The sequence below is a fragment of the Sceloporus occidentalis genome, unplaced genomic scaffold, assembly GCF_023333645.1.
Source record: "Sceloporus occidentalis isolate IW3139 unplaced genomic scaffold, rSceOcc1.0.p SCAF_3, whole genome shotgun sequence".
In the NCBI taxonomy this organism is placed as follows: domain Eukaryota; kingdom Metazoa; phylum Chordata; class Lepidosauria; order Squamata; family Phrynosomatidae; genus Sceloporus; species Sceloporus occidentalis.
Genome location: NW_028316983.1, coordinates 114,423,965 through 114,449,386, shown reverse-complemented (window position 1 = coordinate 114,449,386; position 25,422 = coordinate 114,423,965). Strand labels below are relative to the sequence as shown.

General features: G+C 40.6%; 1 protein-coding gene across 2 annotated transcripts in view; it reads left to right on the top strand.

Annotated features, from left to right (window-relative positions):
* Positions 1 to 3,128: 3,128 nt before the first annotated feature.
* The window catches only part of SMG7 (SMG7 nonsense mediated mRNA decay factor), a 65,697-nt gene continuing 43,403 nt past the window's right edge, over positions 3,129 to 25,422 (top strand). For both annotated transcript variants that reach the window (XM_089515870.1, XM_089515869.1), the window contains exons 1-6: positions 3,129 to 3,509; positions 18,832 to 18,863; positions 19,322 to 19,439; positions 21,761 to 21,893; positions 23,942 to 24,113; positions 24,815 to 24,886. In XM_089515870.1, the coding sequence (XP_089371996.1) occupies positions 3,481 to 3,509; positions 18,832 to 18,863; positions 19,322 to 19,439; positions 21,761 to 21,893; positions 23,942 to 24,113; positions 24,815 to 24,886 (556 nt within the window). In that variant the 5' untranslated portion in view covers positions 3,129 to 3,480. The remainder of the gene's footprint in view (positions 3,510 to 18,831; positions 18,864 to 19,321; positions 19,440 to 21,760; positions 21,894 to 23,941; positions 24,114 to 24,814; positions 24,887 to 25,422) is intronic.

Sequence of the window (25,422 nt, the reverse complement as noted above, 5' to 3'; positions counted from 1 at the left end):
TTCTTAACATGGCATGGATCCAGGACCATGCCTGGATATGGACTAGGGCTGGTAAGAATACTGATTAAATCTGAGTGTAGAGAGCCAGCATGGAGCACTGGTTTGAGCACTGGACTCTGGAGACCAGGGTTCGAATCCCTGCTTGGCCATGAAACCCATTGGGTGATCTTGAGCAAGTCACATGCTCTCAGCCTTAGAGCAGGGCAATGGCAAACCTCCTTTGAACAAATCTTGCCAAGTAAACCCCACAATAGGTTCATCTTAGGGTTATCATAAGTTGGAAACGACTTGAAGGCACACAACACACATCTAACACCTCCTAATACACGCAAATTGTCTGGATGCTCTCTGAACACATCAAGCAACGAACAGCTCTGTGGTGGAGGTGGGGAGGGTACATGCACCCATACATGTGTCTGTAAGTTTTCTCCTTAATAGCACTACTTTACAAATTAGTGTGGAGCCAAGGGGCTAACATACCCTCTGCCAAGACTAATGCTAAGTCTTGTATCCTCCAAAAGGCAGACGTTTAGGGAGCAAGAGTGCCATTGCCAGGATGATGGATGTAGGGTCACCCCACTTAAGGGGTCACCCAGTGCTGCCCACATCCTGCATGCCTCCCAGTGACACCTCTGCCGTAAGTCCAGCACACTTCCCAGGCTCTTCTCAGCCAGTTACTTGGCTGCTGCTCCCAAGGTGAGCAGGTGACAAAGGGAGCAGCCACTGAGACTGGTTGTTTTGAATGTGTAGCAGACCAAATATCAAGAAATGCATGTTGGGGTATGTGTGTGCTAGCGTTGTCGTCCAAGAAGAAAAGGGGTGCTAGTGCAAAATGATTTGGGGACCATTGGTTTAACTGATAAACAATTTTAGGTCCCAAAAGAAAAATAGGTTCCCATATACTAGTGACCCCATATTCAGAAGAGGGAAACGGAAGATCTGGGGCTCGGCAGTGGCTTCTCTGAGGCACTTTAACACCTTCGTTAAGCCAAGCCGCAAATGCTTCTCCCGTCAAAGTGCCCTTGGACATCTTGAGAAAGGAAACTGCACAAGTCCTTTCCCCTTCCTACAAACAGCTACAAACAGAAGTCCTGGTGGCACAGTGGTCAAATGCTCAAGGTTGAGTTCAATCCCAGCCAGGGACTCAGGGTCGACTCAGCCCTGTATCCTCCTGAGGCTGCTAAAATGAGTACCCAGCTTGTTGGCGGCAATTAGCTTACAGTTGTAAACCGCTTAGAGACTGTGCAGTGTGGTATGAAACAGCACGTAAATGGAGCTGCTATTGCTATTGCGAATTATTACTTATTCCAAAATCTCTTTCCGGAGGGAAGGGCCTCCCCATTCTGCCTTGGCCTTGCTTCTGAACCAAGGCGGCAGAGAGAAACCAGCCAGCCCTGCTTCAGCAGAAGGACTCTGCCAAATACAGTCAGGAGACTGCAAAGACGCCTGCGCCCGCACTGCATAAATGCTCCAGCCTGACGCCAATTTAACTGCCATGGCTCAGTGCTAGGGGATTATGGGAACTGTAGTTTTGTGAGACATTTGGCCTTCTCTGTCAGAGAGCTCTGGGGCCACCACCACCTACAAATCCCAGGATTCTCGAGCACTGAGCCAGGGCAGTTTAAGTGGTGTCAAACCAGATTATTTCTGCAGTTGCAGGCGCAGCCAGAGACGTCCCGTTCTCACTCCTGAGGCTGCATCCACACTGCTGCAGAGATACAATCCGGTTTGACACCACTTAAACTACCACAGCTCAACCCTGTGGAAATCTGGGTTGTTGGGAATGGCAGAGCTCTGGTGTCAACGAACGACAACACCTATTATTATTATTATTGTTATTATTATTATCATTATTATTTCCTTATATCCCAACATAGGCAGAGAACAATTAAAAACAGTACAAGAATATTGAAATTTATAAATATGAAATTTAATATATAATACAGTGGTACCCCGGGTTACGAAAATAATCCGTTCCGCCGCCGCTTTCGTAACCCGAAAGGCTTCGTAAGCCGAAAAACCCATAGGCGCTAATGGGGAAAAGCCGCGATTTGGTGCGAAATAGCGCCGAAAAGCACCAAAAGTTTTTTCGTAACCCGAAAAAACATTCGTAACGCGGAACAGTTTTTTTAAATAGATTTTTTTCGTAACCCGGAAATTTCGTAAGGCGGCGCATTCGTATCCCAGGGTACCACTGTATATAATATAATATAATATTTATAATACAATATTTAAAATTTAAATAATGTAATATATTTATAATATAATATTTATAATATTTATAATGTAATATTTAAAATTTAAATAATGTCATATATTTATAATATAATATTTACATTTATAATATTTAAAATTTAAATAATATAAAATATTTATAATATAATATTAATAATATAATATAATATTTAAAATTTTAATAATGTAATATATTTATAATATAATATTTATAATATTTATAATATAATATTTAAAATTTAAATAATGTAATATATTTTTAAAATAATAATAATAATAATAATAATAATAATAAATTTTATTTCTACCCCGCCTTTCCAAAAAATGATCAAGGCGACTTACAAAAGTTAAAAGCAATTACAATACAAAGTAAAACAATTACAATATAAAAGTTAAAACATTACTGCATATAATATAATATAATATAATATAATATTTATAATGTAATATACCATATTTATAATATAAATATTATAATATTTATAATATAATAATAATAATACTATAATATTTATAATATAATTATAATATAATATATATAACAGGGTTCGTAACGGGCTGCTCGTGAGAACGGCGTACACGGGTTTGGAGCAGCTGAGGCCTGGAAAAAGAGAGGAGGAGGAGGAGGAGCCGAAGCCGTTGGGGGGTTGCCATGGCGACGGCTCACACCGCTGTTCGTTCCCTCCTCCACTCCCACGCAGCGCCGGTTGCCATGACGCCCAGCCAGCCAATAGCCGGGCGGGTCGGGAGTGGGAGGGAGGAGAGTACGACGAGGGAGGGCGGGGAGGGAAGGGGACAGAGTTTGGCGGTGCACTCAACCGGAAGTGTGTCCGTCCGGGTCTTTGGGCCGCGACCGGAAGTGAGGGTTGAATGGTGGGGTGAAGCTCGCCGGCGGTGGCGGTGGCGGTGGCAGCAGCAGTGGCGTCTCGCGCGGGTCTCGCGAGACTTGCCTCTGTGGAGGCGGCGAGGGGGACGGTTTCTCCCGCTGGCCGCGGCCCCGGTCCTTCCCTGGCGGCGGCCGCCTCTCCTTTCCCCGCCTCCTCCTCCTCCTCCTGCCCCCTCCTCCTCCTCCAGGAAGCGCCTCCTGGGCCCGACGCGGGAAGATGGCGGCAGGCGGAGGAGCAGGAAGAGGAGGACCAGGAGGCAGCAGCGGCGGCGGCAGCAGTGGCTGCTCCTGGGCGCCGGGAAGGCCCCGGCTGTGAGGCTCCGGCGCTGGGCCAGCGAGAGGAAGAGCGGAGGCGGAGGATGAGCCTGCTTTGCGCTCAGTATCTCCGGTGAGGAGGAGGGAAGGGGGCAATGCCTGGATATGGGGATGCATGGCTGGAGTGTATGTCTCCCTTGAAGCCCCAGAAGGAACTGGGGGACTCAGGGGAGAACGGAGGAGGAGGAGGAGGAGGAGGGATGCTGATGGAGGAGGCCTCTCTCTCTATTGTTATTGTTATTATTATTATTACTTGCCCTTGTCATCCTCTGCCCCAGGAAGAGGAGTCTGTACCCGGGGCTGCATGATCCACACCGCAGCCATCCGCTCTGGCCGCAGGACGAACTCCAGCTCCCAGAATCCCATAGCCTTCAGCCAGGATGCTTACAAGCGGTGCCAAACCGGGTTGTTGCCCCAGTGTGGACGCAGCCTAGGTTAAGGATTTCCTGCATGGCAGGGAGCTGGACTGGATGGCCCTTGTGGCCTCTTCCTACTCTATTAGTCCATGATTATATGATCCTAAGAGCCACACGCAGGCAGCCTGGATGTGTCAGCCTTTCTACTAACAGCATAACAGTGTCTTGGGGTTTCCCATAACGCTTTCAGTCCTGGGGTTTGGGCATCTCTGCAGCTGTGCCCATGCCCCTGGCGTCGCAAGAGTTGGGAGGCACCCATCCCCTTCTCTGCCATGCAGGGACTCGCCATCAAAGCTCTCCCAGTGACAGATGGCCACCCAGCCTCTGTTTAAAGGCCTCCAGAAGAAGGAGACCCACTAGGCTCTGTGGCAGCATGCCCCACTGTTCCTAATCTTGAGGTGGAATCTTTCCCCTTATACCTTGAATCTGTTGATCTGGGTCCTATTCTCTCAGTCAAAGCATCCCCATTGACAGATGGCCTTCCAGCCTCTGCTTAAAGACCTCCAGGGAAGGAGACTAAAAGGGAGTTTGTTCCACTGTCAAACAACCCTTTCTGTCAGGAAGTTCCTCTTAATGTTGAGCTGGAATCTCTTTTCTTGTACCTTGCATCCATTGCTCCTGTTCATTGCAGCCATAGAAAACACACTTGCTCAGGCCTCAGTATGATGCCCCTTTGACTAGTTAAACAGAACTATCAAAGCCACTCATTGTCTGTTAAAAAACTCTCTGCCCTATACTATGCACGTTATCATATCATAGAGTTGGAAGAGACCCCCGAAAGGGCCACCCAGTCCAACCCCTTTATTCTGCCATGCAGGAACTCTCAATCAAAGCATCCCCATTGACAGATGGCCTTCCAGCCTCTGCCTAAAGACTTCCAAAGAAGGAGACTCCACCAGCCTCCAAGAGAGTGTGTTCAACTATCAAACAGCTCTTACTGTTGTGAAGTTCTTCCTAATGTTGAGGTGGAATCGCTTTCCCTCTAGCTTGCATCCTGCAATATATATATATATATATAGAGAGAGAGAGAGAGAAAGAAAGGTCGGCTGCTCCCAGAGCATTTTGGGATGGGAGTTGGGTGTGATATTTGGAAAGTTTGGGAGAATGTCTGCTTCTGTTTGTTCATGTGGGATGGAGGACTCTGGGGGTCTTACTGAGAAAGGAGGTATGGTAAGAAATCATGGGCAGAGGAGCAATGACATTTCATGGTCGGTGGGGGAGAAGGTGGTTGGATGAGCAAGAAGGAGACTGCATAAAAGAGAAGAATAGCTTGTTAAGGAAGAGACACGAGGGACCTTTGATCATCCAGAGGTACTCTGTAGTGGCAAATGAGGCTGAGCGTGACAACTTTTCTGTCAAAGGTACATTTCACTCCACTTGTGTTTTGGCCTGTGTTCTGCAATACAGAAGACATGCCACAGTTGTGCTATGTAGCTCTCCTCCACCTTGTAAAATGGCACCAGCATTTGACCCAAGGTGCAAAGTGAAACCTGTCCCTGCAATGGATTATGTGCCTTGAGCACCTCGGTTTAAGATGCTGTCGCACTGGTTTCTAAACTCCTAAAACATTTTTTGCAAATAATAGTACTGTTTTATTATTTTTAGGAAAAAAATCAAACAACCTCTGAGTAGCAGGAGAGGTAACAACCGTGAGGCATTAGTTCACGTGAGTTGTGCACACTAGACTGCACATATATCCTAAAGCCACTGAACAAGGCAGACATAAATAAAGAGAGAAGAAGGGCTTCCCATCTTCAGTCAGAGAAGCTGCAGATATTGCTGTGTCTTCTTATATCATCCTGTTAAATTTTAGATTCATCTGTAAGATATTCCTAGATGATGAATACTGCTAGAAGTTTTTTCACTTGCTGGAATTCATTCTGCCCTGCAGTGATACACTTTGTTCTCAGGACCCACCAGTGAAGACTGTCTTTCACAGAGTGCTTCCTCATTTCCTTGTGTTTGGCACGAAAGCCTTTTACGTGAACGCTCTCAATGGTTACCCTACATGTAGGATAATCTAGTCAAACCATTCCTTCATCTTTTTGAGGTATGATTTCCTTACTTTTTCACCAAACTCTTTGGTGAGTCTCTGCTGTCAGGTTTCAGTGTTTTATAAAAACTTGTTATCTGCCTTCACCTTAAAAATGTAGGTAGTTCACATGTTGGACTTGAGCTCCCATAACCTTTGCCATAGGCTGTACTGGCTGAGGCCGATGAAGATGTATGTCTGTTTCATCTGGAGGGCTTCATTTGCCTAACCCTGTCTTAAAAGAGGACTGTCTGATTAAGGAGTAGTTAGCCAGGTATAGTTCTTTGTCTAGCTTTCCCTTTTTGGGAGAAATGTTGGGAACAGGTGATAGAAAAGCAGCTCAGGTGTCTTTGGGTGATGTGGCCTCTTTTGGCTCCATTTCAGTCTGATTTCCTATGGAGAGGTAATTGAAAGATGGATGTTCTACACCTGGAGGTTGACATCGAAGCACTGTCCCTACTCATTTTGTTAGAGTTCTCTGTGGTTACTAATTGTTTGGAAAACAATACTCTGGGGCAACCTGTGGAGCATCAGATCAGTGTGTCAAGGTTTGCGCTTTGGTGGCTTAATTAATTTTGGTTTGAATGAACTCAGAATAGCTGTCAGTAAGTTTAGTCCCATTGAGGTTGTTAAGTGATGTTCGACAGGGTTCATGCCTCTCACCAATGCCCTTTTACATCTAGGTAAAGTCATTGTATGCTCTTTTATTACTTAGGAGCTTGATATCATCAACACAGGGAGATGCTCAGTTATCTATCTCTTTAACTAAATCTCCTGGTTTAATTTAAGCCCTTAACCAAAATTTGGAAGCTGTATTCAGAAGAATGACGTTGAACAGTCAGACTGAATCTGGAAGAATCATGGGTGATGGAAAATCTTTATGCTCTAGAAGGATTAAATACAGTGGACTGTTATCTTATGCAGGGCTTCCGTTCTGGACACACACACACACACACCATGTAACCCAAAAAACATGTATGCTCGAGCTCCATTCAGTATAATGGGGCTCGTGCTTGCAGCATGGCAAGGCATGTATACCATGGGCATGCACATCATTCATTTCAGCATAAGCTGAAAGCCGCGTATGGCATGGGCACACTGTATGTTGACACTTGCTGGAGGTATCCCATTGATGCATGATTGCCTTTCCCAAATATCACCTGACTTTAGGATAAGCGGACTGCTATTGTCTTTAGAACAACTTTCTGTTCTGTAAATCTGGAGTAAAAGCTGGACTCTCTTTTGGAAGCTGGAGAGCTTGCCTGTGAATCCTACTCTTCCTTTTTATGCTTGTCCATTGTATTATGCCTTATGTTAATCTGCCTTTGAAGATGATTCTCCAGGTACAGCTCATGCGCAGTACTGTAGCATGTTTCCTGTTAAGTGTCGGAAAATAGGAATACATGCAGCTTCTATTTCATCAATTGCATTGGTGCCTAGTGGTCCTTCTGACCCCTACTAAAGATGCTGATTGTAATTCCTTGGAGCAAACGGACGGGTAGGGAATTTGTGACCCTCCATTTATTGTTGAACTAAGCTCATTCATAACATTGTCCATACTTTAGGGGGCTAATGGGAGGTTTAGAGTTCAACAAGCTTTTCATGGCCCTCTGGTGTTAGAGACTCTTTTACCCGTTCCTTGTATCTTATGTCCAAAACACACTGCAGAAATAACCCAGTTTGAGACCACTTTAACTGCCCTGGCTCAGTGCTAGGGGATTATGGGAACTGTAGTTTTGTGAGGCATTTAGCCTTCTCTGTCAGAGAGCTCTGGTGCTACAATTAACTACAATTTCCAGGGCAGTTAAAGCCATCTCAAACTGGATTATTTCTGCAGTGTGTTTTGGACCTTGGTTAACTCAAACCTGCTGCTAGCAGCAGGATCTCTGAAGCCATGGCCCAAGATTTGTAATTTTCCCTTTCCCATTGGACCTGAACGGTATTATTTTAATTTGCTATGATTCTTCTGGTTGGCTATTATATTTTTAGTGGCTATGGATTTTGTTATTTTTTTCATTGTTATTAAGACTGTTTTCCCTTTGTAAATCACTTGTTGAAAAATGCCGAAAGAGCACATGTTGAAAAAAGTATATGAAAGTCTTCCGAGTCTGTTTCTTCAGATGTCTTTGCAATCCAACTGCCTGCCTGAAGAAGACAAGCCCTCCCTTCAGCCACCATCTTGGGGGGAGAGAGGCAGGCTGGCTCCAACTGCCTGCCTGAAGAAGACAAGCCCTCCCTTGTATTGTTTTTAAATTGTATGGGTGGGTTTTTGTATTATTGGGCTATGTATTGGTTTTGATGGTGTTTTTGTAAACCGCTGTGATCTACAAGGAATAGCGGTCTAGAAATAAAATTTCATTCATTCATTCATCCCAGTTTAGTACACAGATGATAGCCTCAGGGAGGCACTTTTTGTTGATCCTGAAAGTTTTGAGGGAGCATGTGGTGGAAGCAGTAGCTTGGCTGCGTTGAGCACTGAGGCCTTTTAGAACCTATTTAGGATCTTTGAATGAAACCTAGAAGGCAACAGGAGAAGCAGTAGAGATGCAAGGTCAGTGGTGGCTTCTTGCTGCTGATGTCTTGCCTTATCAGAAGGTGGACTGTAGAGTTAGTTCAGTGTGGAAAAGCAGACTGATGACTGAACAGTCATCAGAAGCGGCTCAGTACAAAACATTAGTCGATAAGTTCTCTGTTGAAAATGCTTTCACTGTAGAAATCTGTATCTTGTATTTTTGTAGTTGTATCCGCTTGTTTCTCTGTTCCCTTTTCTGAGAGGAGTTTCATATTTGGATTACATGTGTGATAGCAGGAGGTTCATTTCATAAGGTCTTCCATAGCATTTCCAAAACATCCTGGCTTAGATCATGTATTCCACTCCTTCAAATAATGGTTTAAAAAACATTTCCATGGAGAAAAGAGAAAATGAATTTGCCCAATGAGCCTAAACTTCTGAATCTAGCAACTTCTAGCTGTATTGGGTTACAATTTCCACCCAACACATTTATTTGCCACCAAGTGTGGGAGGCTATACTAATGTGTCTTCCTCCCCCAACCCCCTCATTTGAACCAGATAAAATCAGTATACCTCAGTACTTGAGATGTGCATTTGAAGTGTAGTGATTGAAATCAAAATGTTAATTAGACAATTTTCAAGGACTTAAGTCATAATCTTTTAGGAGTTTGAACACACTGCATACATTTTTGGTTCATATGAAATAGGTACCTTGTGAATCAAAGCCATTTTGTTCTTTTTGTGCTTCCTGTTTTTATATTGGAATGGTTAGTTAACTTTGCACATATAGATCTGCCAGCATTGGAGTCCCAGGTATTTGTCCTGCTAAGGGGTTAAGAGCCAAAAATGTGGAAGATTTCTGTCTTGCAGTTCTTCTCTGGCTTCAGCTAGGTCTTTCGTATTTGTATCTCTTAAAAGTATTTCCCTGTGGATAGGAGCAGAGAAGAAACTAGTAGTCTATCCAAATGAAGGGAAACATTCTCTTATATGGCTTCAGTTTGTTGTATTTCCTATGGCTAGTTTCCTGATGCAAGTTTGATTCAGCAGTTGTATTTTCAAGCGTATATCAGATAAAATCATTTTTTTAAATTAAACATTAAAAGAAATTTAGGGGTAGGGAATCCTCAGGTATAATATTAGCCATGCTTTTGGGGCCTCATCACTTCCTTGTGTGATTTGAGAGCATACACACAATGTTTCAGAGGGTGTTCGACAAATTATCTTTTGCAGAACCTTGACTATCATTACTGAATTGTTCAGAAAAATCCATTCTAGGCTTCCAAGGGAACTAGTAGTGTTCTCTGTACCACAGTTTTTAAGCCAATATTTTATGCTATTTTCCTTTAGGTCTCTTTGGTGGTAATACTCCCACCAACTTCCTTTAGACCTGCATGTGCGAAGCAAGCATTTCTTTTCTGTCTGGCTTCTCATCCTTGCTGTTCTTAAGATTCATACTTATTGTTCATAGCAGATCTGCTGCCAAAGCAAATGAAGGACAAAAGCAGGATAGGTGGATTAGACCTTTTTTTAGATCCACACACTGATTGATTGATTGATTGATTGATTGATTGATTGATTGAGTGAACATATCCTGCATGTCTTCCAAAATGGGATCCAGGGTGGCTTACAATCATTTTAATGGATCCAGCTAAGACAATTTAAGTAAATTACACTTTCTAAAATACATCCATATAAGGTAATAGATTAGATTCTTGCTATTAGCAGTCAGTAATTTAGTCTGGTTTACAGTCTTTGGCTAAGCTTTCAAGGAGTTTTATCTTTGGTAGCAGGTTATTAATTGTCGGTTAATTATCATAGGCAGTAATGAGGCCCAAAATCACCATGGAGCATCTTGGTATACCTTCTCAATCCTGAGGGTTTTGTGCCATGGTATGATACAAAACACTGTTTTTATGGGATCAGAAAAGTGGAAGTATCTTGGTGCTTCCAGAGATTGACAGAGATGTCTTTCTTCCTTTTTCTTTTTTTCCTGAGGAGTTTAAGGCCTGTAGTCTGAGTGCTGAAGCTCTGTGAAATTCATGCTGAGGAATGAAGGCTTCATAGGTTGTTGGCTGTCCCCAGGCGTTCAGCAAGGTAGCCCTAATTAATGGGGAATTGCTGCAGACAGCAAAAGATCTGTGGCCGAGTCCTGCTGCTGTCCCAGTGGTTTTCAAAGGCATTTCTGCAGTGTTTTCCTTAATAAGATTCTGCAGCATCCATAATACTCATTCCAAAAAACTTACATGTATGAAAATACACTGGTCTCTTAAAAAGTATGTTTTGACTATAGATGAAGCTGAAGCATGTCAATCTCACCTTTTGTATTCCATTACATCATCTTAATCAATTAATCATATATTCCCTTCATTATTTGGCCTTGTTTGGATGGAAACATAAATCTGGATTGCATTGATTAGCTGCATATGCTACCATACTAGGAAATCAAATCCATTCTCAGACTGTTAATTCTAAAATTTGTGTGCAATGGTAGTATGAAACTTTCCTTCTAGCATTGGCATTTTTTGCTTTATACTTCTCATGTTCATCTTTTATGTTTCTCATGTTCAAGCTGAAGATCACATGACATTTAGTGCTTTGGGAAAAAGCTTTCAGTAGATGTGTGCTTCACCTGTCTCCCTGCTTCATTTAAGTCCATTAGGAATTCAAGAGTGTTTTTGTGCTGTCATTAATTCCTTTGTCTTAATTAGTTTCTGTGTGAACTTAAGGATCGCAACATCTGAACGTACAAGTCATGTTTTTTACCTCACTTGTTAATATGAGCAAGCCTTAATTCAATGTGTGCATTTGTATCGGTATTTGTATTGAACGTCTAGGTACAGGTCTGTTAATTGAGAGATTGCCTGAAGGTATGCTGACCAGATTTTGAATGCCCATCTTGCGGATCCAAGGTGAGGAATCTGTGGTCCACCAGATGTTGTTGGAGTTGAACTCCTATAAACTAACCAGCATGGCAAGTGATAAGCAATACTGGGAATAAACTCCCAACAAGATCTGGAACTCTCAACAAGATCTATATCCTTAATGCAGACTGACAGATTTTTACTCAGCTGTTGGCCTGTGGCGGCTAGCTTGGATCCATCTGATTAGTTGTGTTGTGACCATACACAGAAAGTATACACTTTCAGTAATAAGCATGGATATGCAAATCTTAGCTGCTTTTTTAAAGTAGAAAACTGGAGGAGAGGGGGGAATGCCATTCACAAGAGAGAAGAAGCAGGTATCTGTCCCCAGATACTTCCCTCTCTTGATAAGATAAATACATCTGGGGAAACAGTGGGTAGTGAAAAGGTTGCAGTAGGTGAAGGCATATCTCTAAGCCAGTGCTTTTCCCCTGCACTGCTTTTTTGTAATGGAGAAATAATAGCTTTGCTTCTCAGGTCTGTTTCCCACTGAAAGCTGAGATCAGCATTGTGTTTTCTTGTGCCCAAAGAAATGTGATCATACTGTTATCCTTTAATTGATACTTGCAATCAATCCGTGCTTGATTTTCATCTTTGCAGTTTATGGACCTTACCTCCAAATATATAAAGGGGAAAATAGGACATGTATTTTTTTTCTGTGTGCATGCTATTGTAAATGCAAAAACCAGTCCTGTTTCTGAATTATGCTGCAACTCAAAACTAAAGTTTCATGTCTGAGGTCATGTGATGTTCGCATGCAATTTCTGACGGCTTGGAGTTTAAATGTGCATTTTGATAGTGTTGAACATGCTTTCAGATTGTTGACAACAGCAATGATGAGATGTAGCTGATTGTCTTAACCTTTCAGATCGTGTTGAGGCAATTAAAGTAATTTCTAATTCACTGTGGTGTGTGGGCAGTGCCTGTAGACTCTATACAGATGGAAGATTTAATAGAATTCCTTGTGATCATGATTTCAGTGCCCTTCATAGTTCACTGTTTCTGTCTATAACTAACGAAAGCAAAATGCATTACAGTATATATAACAGAAATACAGCAGAAATATATTTGCTATTTGCTGTCAAGTTCACTTTGGTTACGATGATCCTATGAATGAGAGACCATCAAGATCCCCAGTCATGAGCTGCCCTGCTCAGGTCTTGCAGACTCAAGGCTATGGCATCCCTGAGAGAATGAATACACCTGTAGTGCAGTCTCCCTCTTTTCCTATTGTCTTCCAGTTTACCAAGCATTATCATCTTTTCCAGGGAACCACGTCATGTCATGATAAGAGATGACCAATTTGTATGTTTTTAATTATATTCTTGTTTTTTTATTATAATAATAATAATAATAATAATAATAATAATAATTTGTTTTATTTATATACCGCTATTCCAAAGATCATAGCGGTGAACAGCAAGTAAGCTAATTATAAACTGCTTTGTGTCCCAATTGTGGAGGGGGGAAGGATGCTGCAGCTGCTGCATATGATGATGGTGATGATGATGATCAAAGTACAACAGCCTTGGTTTAGTCCTCATCGCTTCTAGTAAAAGCCCAGGTTTGATTTGCTGTCTGACCCATTAGTTTGACCTTTCAGCAATCCCTGATAGGTATAGAAATCTTCTCCAGCATCACATTTCAAATGAGTTGATTCTCTTCTTGTCAGTTTTTTCCCCACTATCTAGATTTCACAACCATGCATAGAAAATGTTAGACTTGTGTAATTGATAACAGGATAGGGCAGGTAACAGGTAAAACTACGCTGCCATGAGAGTAATCTCAATCTTGTTTGAGTACAGGGTTGTGTGGTGAAATGTGATGTGTAGCCCAGCAGATCATGGATATAATAAACAGAACTGACTTCCAGCCCAATATTACATTGTAATATATTTCTGTAATCTCCAAGCTTTTTACTCTTTCGCTAACCTTAGCATTGGGCCCATAGCTATCATTGACTTCAAAGAATTAATTTAATAAAACATTGCATTTCCAATTGAGCTTCCAAGAGCTACTTTCTACATATGAGTAACTGTTACAACATAATGTCTAACCTTTATAAAATTGTATTTAAAACTTCAAATTCAAGCAGCATGATTTGTACAGTCAATATTCTGAATCCACAGATTCAAAGTGGGAGCAATATATTTTTACCCCAACTTGTTGTAGCATAGAGATCCAGCATAGTGTTGTGGCTTTTGCATTTGACTATGACTTTGGAGACCAGTTCGATTCCTGCTTTCTCATGAAACCCACTGGGTGACTTTGGGAAGATCACATGCTCTCAGCCTCAGGGGAAGGCAATGGCAAGCCTCTGCTAAACCAATCTTGCCAAGAAAACCCAATGATAGGGCAGTCTTAGGGTCGCCATAAGTCAGAAATGACTGGTAGGCACACAGCCTATACACACTGCAGCATAGGAAACTGCCTTATAAATGAGCAGAATAATTGTCCATGTGTACCAGCCTTTTCTACTCTTAGCTGACTGCAGCTCTACAGGGTATCAGGCAAAGATCTTGTGTATAGTTAGTTTTATGATTCTTTGTTAACTAGTGATACCAGGATTAAATCTGGGACCTTCTATATGCAAGCATCTTACTTGCTGAACAGTTTTGGGTGCCTGTCTCACGTACTAAATCCTTCTGACCCAGTAGAAACACACGTTCAGCTTACTGGTGCGTTAAAAAGAAAGCATAGACGCTTTTCAAAGCATTGATGACTATAGAACGTCTCGTGTCCCCCACATTGACCACTTCCATTTTCTTTGATAGTCTTTCTTCATAATTGTTTCTTGAACAATAGGAACAACCCTGGATAACTCCTTAGTTTTATTCTTTTGAGAGAGACTACATTTATTTTCAAGTGATGGTAATGTGGGGGAATTGCTAAAATAAAGAACAGGAATTGGATGGTGTCTGTTGGGGGTGAAGATACCAGCTGCCAGGAAGCAAAGCTTGGGCAAGAGCTTTGACAGCAGGTGTTTGAGCGTCAAGGTTAAGACTATTTTTAGGGAAACTGGACAAATATAGCATAATATTGCTGTTTATGTTTTGAATATTTTCTTTACAAAAAATTGCATGCAAAAGAAAGATTACATTTGATGAAGCAGAACAATATTGAGCCCTCTTGCCATGATTGCTCTTCTAGCTAAAACCTTTAGCTTCTTAGTAACAGGTAAAAATAGTTGCAGCTACCTTTTCTGTATAATAGCATGTAAAATAACAGAGGAGAAATAAAAGCAGGTGTCTGGATTTCTACAATTCAAATAACAAACTCAGTGCACACTTTATATGTATTTTCAGAGACATTTAATGTAGACTTTTCATCTGAGAAATCATGTGTCTGAAGAAGTAGACCAAGCCTATGAAAACTTATGGTAAAACTTATTTCATGCAGGTAGTCTGAAAGGTGTTAAAAAATCCCTCTGCTTACTAATATTCAAACTAATACATCAGTTTCTTTTGGTTATGATTCAGTATGGCTGTTTGTATTCATCAGTCTGTATAGTCTAAATTATATAATTAAGGTAACAAATGGTTTTTTAACTAGCTATGCAGTAAATAAGATTTTAAAGCAAACTAATCTTCTATTAGATTACTCTGTTTTGGTTTAAAATACATGTTTAAAAAGAGATTTAAATTCCAGTTGGTACGTTTGTTTAAGAAAACTCCTGCATGTGAACAAAGTTTTCACTTGACAAAATTCATTTATAGAATGTATGCACTAGTCATCACTCTGTAGAGGGTGACTTGCCAATTGAAAATAATATAGTGCCATATATTACTTGTCTATAAGTCTAAAAAATTATGTCCAAAAATTGAGCCCAAAATCCCAGGTCAACTTATTTACGGGTCACTATGGTAATGTGATAACAGCTCTTTCAGATTGCCCCATGCGGAGGGGAGAGTTTATTTCTCTCTGGAGCCAAGCAGAAAGAGTCCTGGGTGATCGACTGATATTGCTGTTTGTTTAAGAGTCCCTCTCCTGCCCTCACTGAAACGAAAGCTGAGACGATGAAACAAAAAGCATCAATGAGAGTCCCTCTTGCCATATGTACACATAGACACACTGAAGGAGCCTCCTAAGTTTTATCCTCGACCTATTCAGGGGTCATGGCAAAATCCACAATTTTGGCCCCAAAACCTGACCTTGATTTATACATGAGGTCGACTTATAGTTGAGTATATATGGTAGTTTTTGCGATATGCAGATACAAGGAATGGCTTAGATGTAGGCGAGAAGTAGGTAGAAAGAGAGGGCATTACTTATTACAAAAATATTTAATTGTTTTCCTAAAGATGCTGACCAAAGCCCAACCTTTGAGAGTTGAAATTTTGTCTTTCTTTTTTTTTAAAGACTTGGTCCTTTGCAAGCTCAATCCGTTGACTTACTCCCAGGTCAGAGGTACATAGGACTGCAGCTCAAGTGATTAGGGTGTGCTGGCACTGTATTACAGTGGGCCCTCTCCTTACGCGGGGGATCCGTTCCAGATCCCCTCACGTAAGGGAAAATCCGCCTATGCCCAAGCCTTATAGGAAATAAAGGGGCTTGTGCATGAGGTGGAGCGGCTTGTTTTCCCTCCCCAAGTGGCTTCCGTGTAAGCATAAAGCTGTGTAAAATGCACCTGCGCATGGCGCGGGTGCACTGTATATAATGTTTAATTGCCTTGGGCTAGGCTCCTAATTGCTCTTGGGTCTCCTATAGCTGACCAGTCAGTTTTATAATGCAGATGGTGTTGAAGCTGAGGACTTGCGTTCCATACTGGCAGTTTCATTTTCTATAGTAGACTTTTTGTAACAGAGATCTTGTCTCAAAAGAACAAGATTATGTACACAGTACTTCCTAAACTTGCTTCAGTCTGAGAGTCTGAAGTCAGCTGAGGGCCATCAGTGTGTGGCCAGATGAAGGACTCTTGGCTCACCTTTTTTCCAGGAATAAAAGTATCAGGATTATTTAAATGTAGTTAAAAGAAATAACACCTTGTGAATGCATCAGTGGCACAAGGCATTTTCAAACATGGGATGGATATAGTGAATGGCGCTTCCCTCACCAGTCTTGTGTCATGGTGCAAAATATCAAAGGCTGGTCAAGTTACTTTTACACTTTCGGCTGAAAATCTGGCAAGTGCCTCCTTCCACAATATACACTTCGTAATACAAATACAAACATAACATGAAATAGACAAGTGGTTGACTTTTCATTGTACCTAAAATCAGATGTCTTGCTGTGCTTGTTGATAGGCTGCTCCTATGAAAAATGTCATCAAGTGATGTAGCACAGGTAGCCTGGACTTGCTGAATGAGGATTATTGCATTTCACCTGCTGAACAACAAGCTGCCTTGTATATATGGTGGTATGAACATTCTGTTCCTCTTTTGTATGGACCATAATATATTGAATATTCATTCCTGTATCTGCATGCCATCTTGGTTTTTCTTTTGTTTAGAAATAGATCTCTTACAAGGTGGTTCAAAGTTACCTTGGATTGAGGGTTTTCTAATAATAGATTGTCTTGTGGAAAAGTTGCAGCATTTATGAGATGAACATACTAGATTGTAAATGATTCCGCTTGGTGTAGTGGTTTGAGCGTTAGACTACAACTTTGGAGAGCGGGATTCAAATTCTTGCACAGCCTTGGACACACACTGGGTGACTTTGAACAAGTCACACTCTCTTAACCTCAGTGGAAGGAAAGGGTAAACCTTTTCGAAACAACTTTGTGAAGAAAACCCCGTGATAGTTTTGCCTTAGATTGCTGTAAATTGGAAACGAATTGAAGGCACACACCATACTGTCTATGTATATCACAGGTAGATGGTCTCTCCTCCCCCCCCTCCCAAATTTATTTGTCCTTTTAAAAAGACAGTCTGTCATCTTACCAGGTTCTGTTGGATGGGTTTTCACTTGTGGTGTGCTTTAGGACACTTGGCACTATCTGGATTTCATTCTCCTCATTTAGTGGCCATTAATTAGCTTTTTTTTTTAAAGGAATGGCAGCATGCGATCAAAAGAAATAACTTCTTTAAAGAGGGATTTATATCATTGAAGCAAAATGTTCTAAGACTTTTGTGGCTATTTTATTTGTTCAAGAGTTGATCGGTTCATGAGAATAGCTGCTTTCTTACATTCCTATTCTTGCTGTACTGATGAAATGTCAGCTCCAAGATTTCCTAGGTGAAACTTGTCAGCTCCCAGCTTTCATGGAGGAAATAGATTTTCTAATTTCATTTTAGTTTGTCTTTCTGCCAAATTTTAGAACTGAGATTCCTAATGTTCCCATCATTGACAGCTTCACTAGTAGACAGTGACCTCTTAAGCTTCCATTACCCTTTACTCTGATATTCTTCCAAATTGCCAGCAGATGTTAGAGGCACCACTTTGCAGTGATTCTACTCCCATGTATCAACTAGAAACTAGAAAAAGTGGGGATAGAGAGCTATTGTTTGGCTCTTTGGCAGTTTTGTTCTGGACCCATTTCTGTCTTATACACCATGCTGCTGAACATCTTTGTAGAACCTCTTGGAGACGTTCTCTGAAGCTTTGGCAAAGTGTCACCAAGATGTGGCAGACAGATCATCTAATCAAAGTGATGTTCTTTGAATAGAGGTCAACATGTTGAGACTACTTTATTTGCTTCATCAGGAATAGATATAGGAGTTGTACAACTTTCAAAATCTGCCTAATTCATTTTGAGGTCGGGGGGACAAATAATCATTAGTCTTCAAAGAAGCAGCCATGTTGGTCTTTTGTAGCATAAAAAGAAGGGAAGGAGAAAAAAGAAGGAATGTAGTGGCATGAGCTTTTTATGGATATAAACTCACTTCTTCAGGTGCAGTACAGAGTAATCTGTTTGTCCCCCCCTCCCCGTCTGTATATACTTACACCAGCACACACTGTCTAAATGGAATTCAAATGGCATTAATAATTTAGGCCTGATTTTGGCCTGGTGTAATTTTGGGGCGGAGGGGTGCCAAGAATCTTGGTGAAAAAGAACTGTTAAAAGATTGCAAAGTTCCTCTCCAGGATAATCTTGAAGGATACATAATAGAATGAAAGCAAACGGTATAGACATCATTGGTCCTAACTTAAAAAGAATATTTGAGTAATTGGTTTATCGTTGTTGGGGTCTGTGAATAAACTGGCCATTGAATTCTGTTCTTGTAATGATTGTGCATATGTCAGTTTGACCACCAAATTATTCCCCTCAAAGTGTTATAGAAAATACTTAGGGGAAACATTTTTCTCAGGATTTGATAGCATTAAGATATATCTGTGGATTGATACTGAGATAGATTGCATTTAGTCCGAAAGACTTAGGCATGTAGAGTAAAAGAACCACAATTTATTTTTATTTATTGTTCTAATATGAATTATTGTATGTTCCATTTACAAGCAGGCAGAAGTCCTGAAGGCTGATGCTAGTCCATAAGACTCAGGCATTTGGAGTAAAAGAATAACAATTTATTTTTATTCATTGTTCTAATATGAATTATTGTATGTTCCACTTACAGGCAGGCAGAAGTCCTGAAGGCTGATATGACAGGTAAGGAGCTTTAATCTTTATTGCAAAGCAGCCGGAAACCTAAGTGGTCTGCTTTTAATACATGCTACTGTAGTGCAGGAGCAGGCTCTGATAAATCTGCTGACCTGAGCAAGTGTTCATACTGCCCACTTTCCTCCCCACTGGCCATCTTTCCTCCCCGCTTAAAAGTTGCAGAGGCAGGTGGATGTCATCTGGATTGGATGACATATGGGTTGGTGGCTGAAAAATTGTTTGCTGGGCCAGTAAGGCCAGTATTAATAAATGTACGATGTATTTCTTTTTACTATTTCTTTGCCCACTAGTTCTAGTTCACCCCGAATCTTTTCTTTTGGGCAAACTATTTTTAGTTGTAGTCCTTTCTGATGATACGCTAAAAGTGTTTTTTCTTATTGCATCTTTCATTGAGGAAGGGAGAAAATACACTTGAATAATAAATCCTTGTTTTTCTTGTTACCAAGATTCGAAGCTGGGACCAGCTGAAGCTTGGACATCCAGACAGGCTTTACAGGACTTATACCAGAAAATGCTTGTGACAGATTTGGAGTATGCTTTGGATAAGAAAGTGGAGCAGGATTTGTAAGTCATTTGATTAAGACATGAATAATTTGTCTAAAGAAACCTTGATTGCTCAGCCACTTGAGACAGAATTAGCACCATTTATTTACTGAAGATGTGTTTCTTATGTAAATCAGAGTAATGAGGAAAGACACCATATTCCATTGACCCATAGGCCCATCTGGAAAGGATTGATTCAGTAGAAGAAATAATTACAAAGGGATTCACCTTGCATTTTAAGACCATGAAAACATAACTCATATCCTGTCTAACCATTGTCAGTTTTTTTGTTTTGTTGTACTTTCTAATGTTTATCTTTGTTTTTTTTTAAAAATGAATAAAATTTCAAATTTAAAAAGTTGTATAAGCTTTTTAGATCTACAGATTTTGAAATATTTATAAAGCTTTTGTTACATGCACTTTTAATTTTAATTTTTTTAAATTTTATTACAATTTTTTGAGAGGGGGCATTACAGTTAGCCAGCAGTAACGCATTACAGATGCCTAAGATTAAATATGTTCATATATGAGGCTTTTTAAGTGACTAGGAGGCAGGGTTGTAAAAGAGTAGGAACCTGCACCAGGTTGTTTGAATATACCATATCCACTGATATTCAGTCAGGCTTGTCCTAAAAGTGATTGTTTTTCTCTGTAGACCTGCTTCTTACTCAGCCTCGGTCACATCAGTTTCTCATTATTGATGTTTCCTAAATATTGTTGGTGATTAAGCTGTCTTACGGGCTGTACATACAGCCCTGAAGGGGCAGCATCCTGGCCAGATTGGGGCCACGGCAACCTCATGCTGCGGCCCCAACCCGGTCTTTCCTATTGGCACCCTGGAAAGGGGGCGATAGCCACCGCAACGCTATGCAGTGCTTCTTTGGTGCTGCGTTGTATGAACACAGCGCCGGAGGAGCACAGTGTTGCCATGCACCATGTGGAGTGGCACGCGGCATCACAGTACCCTGAGGGCAAAGTCGGGGCATGCATCATGAGGATACTACGCTGTGACTCCACTCCCATGCCGAGCCAAAGTGCCGGTCTGTATAGGGCCTTAATCAGTATATTAGCTAAAGTAAAGAACATTGGCCTTTTAGTTTTTGTTAAATTTGAGAGCCTAGATCATTAGATCTGAGACCTGCTGGCAGACTGTAAAACCTCTTATTTAGTCTTAAAGCTTCCTGAATTTTTGTAGGCTACACCTTGGTCTCTGATACTGATTAGTTCTGCTTGACCACTTCTTCCTGGTTTCTGCTTTGAGATAATGTGTTTGGTACAGGTGTGTTTCAAGCTCTGGATTTTATTAAGACAGTAGCAAAATGGCTGTGATTCTTATTGCTGAGGCAATTATGAAGGGGAAAAGGCCCTGTATATTTCACAGTTATTCTGTCCCCTGCTAGAATTCCTACCAGAGGGCTCAGAACTGAACCCTGTCTTCATATCTCTACCTTGAGCCCCATTTTTAGTCACTTTGGCCTGTTACAGACAGCCAAAATAAAGCTGCTTCGAGACACAGTGGAGCTATGGTGTTTCAATGATGCATGCGTCCTAAGAGTCCAGAAGCCACACCAAAGCCACGCTCCAGTCCTTAGGGCTGGAGTGTGGCTTTGGTGCAACTTCTGGACTCTTAGGACGCATGCATCATTGAAACACCATAGCTCCACTGTGACTCGAAGCAGCTTTATTTTGGCTGTCTGTAACAGGCCTTTAGAACCTTCATCAGCAATTATTTCTTCCTGAGGGACACTTTGAAAAGCAGGCAAGGAGTGATGGATCAGGGTCCTAACTCCTCCCAGCAAAATCTCCAGTGCCATGGATGTTTTTCATCCTGGTCCTATGTTTGCTTTGGTTATTAACAAACAGTGGGTTGAGGTTTCAGTTCTAACATAGGGGAATCTCCAATTACTGTGAGTACTGTAGAGTTTATATGAATGTACTGCATTATAAAATCTAGATGTCTACCTTGTTCCTCTTCTTCCTTAACAAGTTTAATAGAATTCCACAGCAATATTTATATTTCTGACACAATACAAGCTCTGAAATGTCAGCCAAAAGCATTGAAATTGTAAACAGTGCTACATAGTACTGCAAACATTCAATACTGACCAGGCACTGAAAAAGACTGATTGTAAATTGTAAGAAAAAAGTAGGAAACATGATGCTTTTTCATTAACATGTGTTAGGTACTATTGTATATAGGTATTTTTTTCTAAAAGAGTCGCAAATGAAATCATAAAGTGAAGAACTTTGATCATACATTAACTCTTTTTTTCTTAAAAGTTGCAATCTTATAGAGTCCAGTGTCCTTCAGCAAGTTATGTGACAATTCTTTCTTTCTTTAGGTGGAATCATGCCTTTAAGAATCAGATCACAACTCTACAGGGTCAAGCAAAAAACCGATCAAATCCAAATCGGAGTGAGGTTCAAGCAAACCTCTCTTTGTTCCTAGAGGCAGCTAGTGGCTTCTACACACAGGTGAGATATCATCATCATCATCATCATCATCATTATGTTTATCACAGTCATAATTTATATGCTCCTTTTTTCCTGGAAAGGGACCCAAGACATCTCACAGATAAAACTGTACAATATTTTTTAAAAAATTCATCTTAGTTAAGCAGTATAAAATTACATGAAACATACAAAAGTCAAAAAACATAACTAAAAACACAACCCATATAAAAGTCTCCCTTACAACTATTATATGTTAAAGGACTGCTTGAATGCCTGACAAAAAAAAAGTATCAGGGAGGAGACCAGCCTAGCCTGTCATGGAAGGGCATTACAGAGGGTGGGAGCACCCACTGAGAAGGCTCTCTATTGTATCTTCACCAGAGAAATCTGTGATGGTGGCAGGACCAAGAGAAAGCCTTCCTCTATAGATCTTAGGACCCTTGTAGGTTCATATGGAGAGATATAGTCTTTTCAGTTAGTCTGGGCCTAACTTGTAAGAGGCCCTCTATAGGAGCCCTGGTGGCGCAGTGGTTAAATGCCTGTACTGCAGCCACTCACTCACAAACCATAAGGTTGCGAGTTAAATAGCCAAGGGCTCAGGCTTGCATCCTTCCAAGGTCGCTAAAAAGAAGTATATATATGAAGCTGCTATTGCTATTGTTATTGCTATACAGGGCTTTATAGGTAATGATCACCACTTTGAATTGTGCCAGGAAATGAATCAGTAACCAGGAGTTATTTCAACAAGGGAATTATATGGTCCCAGTCAGAATTCTGGCTGCTGCATTTTGAACCCACTGAAGTTTCTGAACAGTTTCCAAAGGCAGCCCCACATAGATTAAATTACAGTAGTCCAAATGGGATGTAATCAAGGCATATGTCACCACATCCACATCTGATATCTCAAGGACATAGGAACAAGAATGTGACCATGGCATATGAAAACCTCACAGCTCATATGACACGAAATAAATTTTGCCTTGGGGCTGTAAATAATCTTGTCAAGGAGCAGGAAAACCTCTACTTGAGCACTGCAGGCTTCAAATAAAGCTTCTAAGTAGAAGTGAATTATCAGAGTTGGTTCCTAGCCTGTGTCAAATTCACTTTCTGGGTGGAAAATAAACTGCAGAGTCAATCTCCCTATGAGGAAGGGCTTCAATGTATGGTGTATGATTCTGCATCATGGATTCAACCAACTATAGTTCAAAATATTCACAATATTTTGCCCCAATGAATGTAAGGGATGCCATTTTACTATACCATTGTATATAATGAGACTAGAGCATCCACATATTTTGGTATCCACAGGGGGTCCTGAAACCAAACCACAGGACCCCCTGTGGATACCAAAATCTGTGGATGATCATGTCCACTGTATTGTCCACTGTATTGTCTTCCTTGACTATCAGGAGTATCAAAGTATCAAAAATCTGATGTATCAAAATGTATCAAGTAATGTATCAACACTGCAATGAGATTCTTTTAACTACAAATGCTCTCAGCATAGGGCCTTTTGCATGCAAAAAGGCATATGCTCTGCCATTGAACTAAAGCCTCTCCCTTAATGTTATTTGAGGAAAGATGAAATTAGTCTAGAATGATCAAATGTGGTTTCCCCCTCCCTGTTAAATTTTCATGAGCATAATCATAAGTAGAAGCTCTTGTTCAAGGAGATGATAATGGAGAACAAGTGGTGGGGGAAGAGAGAAAATAATCAGGGGGAAACAGGCTGTAAATTTGGGACAGTACTGTAGGTCCTTGTTATCCACTGGGATTTGACTCCAGGACTCTCCATGGATAACAAAATTCATGAATGCTCAAGTCCCATTAAGTAAAATGGCATAGCAAAATAGTGTCCCTTATATAAAAATGGAAAATCAAGGTTGGGATTGGGAATTTACACTTTTAAAAAATGTTTTCCAGCCATGTATGTTTGAATCCGTGGATAAAAAAAATCTGTGGATAAGGAGTGCTGACTGTACTTTCAGAGCTTCATTGAGAATCTGAGTCCTAGATAACTAGCTGTACTATCTGAAAAAGATGTTAAAATTATTCATTGCTAATTGCAGCTACTGCAGGAGCTGTGCACAGTGTTTAATGTAGATTTGCCCTGTCGTGTGAAGTCCTCCCAGCTGGGAATTATCAGCAATAAACAGACGCACACCAGCGCCATTGTGAAGCCACAATCTAGCTCCTGCTCATATATATGCCAGCACTGCCTTGTCCACCTTGGAGACATTGGTGAGTAGTAGTAGTAGAAAGGTCTGTAAATTATCACCTGCAAGAGCAAGGTATACATAACATGTGGCATTGAAGAGGGTGTGGGAGAAGGTCAGTGTATACTAGTCATTGTGAACAGTAGTAAGCCGTGAAAGGAAAAGTATTTTATGGTCTCTTAACAATGGAATATGAAAGCTATTATTATTATTATTATTATTATTATTATTTATATACCGCCTTCCCAAAAGATCAAGGCGGTTTACAAAATTATATAAAAATACGTAACACAGGCCACTGAGCTAGAGCTGGTCTTATCATTAAGCAACATGAATATATTGCTTCAGGTGTCAGGCTCTAAAATGCCATTAAAAGGCTGAAAACTGTCAAAGGTATAGTTTTTGCAACATTGGGCAGCATTTGAATATTCTGCTTCAGTTAACTTAATAGATTAGGCCTTCCCTCATCTGGTTGAGAAGGATACAAACCATCTTCAGCCAACCAGCTAAATGTGATCATAGAGAAAACAAGATGCCCCACATTTCAGTTTGATATTCTTACTTTGTAAACCTCAAAACTGACTAGACTTGCAGTATGAAGCTTTTCTGTGTACTCTTCCTATCTGTAATGCACAAAATTCACTCTAGTTAATTTAGCAGGAAAGTTTTACATGTTGACTGAAAGATCATATTCTTTCTGTTAATATTTTTAATTGTTATTTACAGCTCGCTACAGAAATCAGACCAGCCAGGCTGAGTCCTACTATAGACATGCAGCTCAGCTTGTCCCCTCCAATGGTGAGCTTGAGAAGTGCATTTCATGTTTTTGATTTTATTTATTTATATTTATATTCTGCCTTTCTCCCAAAATGGGATCTAAGGGGATTTATATGGTAGCAGTTTCCATAAAAAACCAACAACGGCTAAAACATTAATTACCAAAGTTGAAGGAGAATTAAATAATAGTATTATAAGAGTCATAAGAATTAAATAATGTTATTTTGATAGTTCGTGATCAAGTGCCTTGCATATTTATGTAGTAGCAAGTTCCATTGTCCTCAGTGGTGCTTTCTTCTCATTAAATGTATTTATGATTGCAGCCCTAAACTCTTAAAAACTTTAGTAATCTCTCAGTTATAGCCAAACTGTTTAAACAAAAATTGTTCTTGTTGAGGATTTTATATTGACAAGCTGCTGAGTTCACATGCAACTTAGCATTGACCTACAGAATGCTAGCTAAAGCAACCCCATAGAATGGCCCATTTACTACCCATCTGGAGAGAGTAGTAAAGAGTCACAGACCAAGATCTTCATAATTGAGTATGGTCATAATA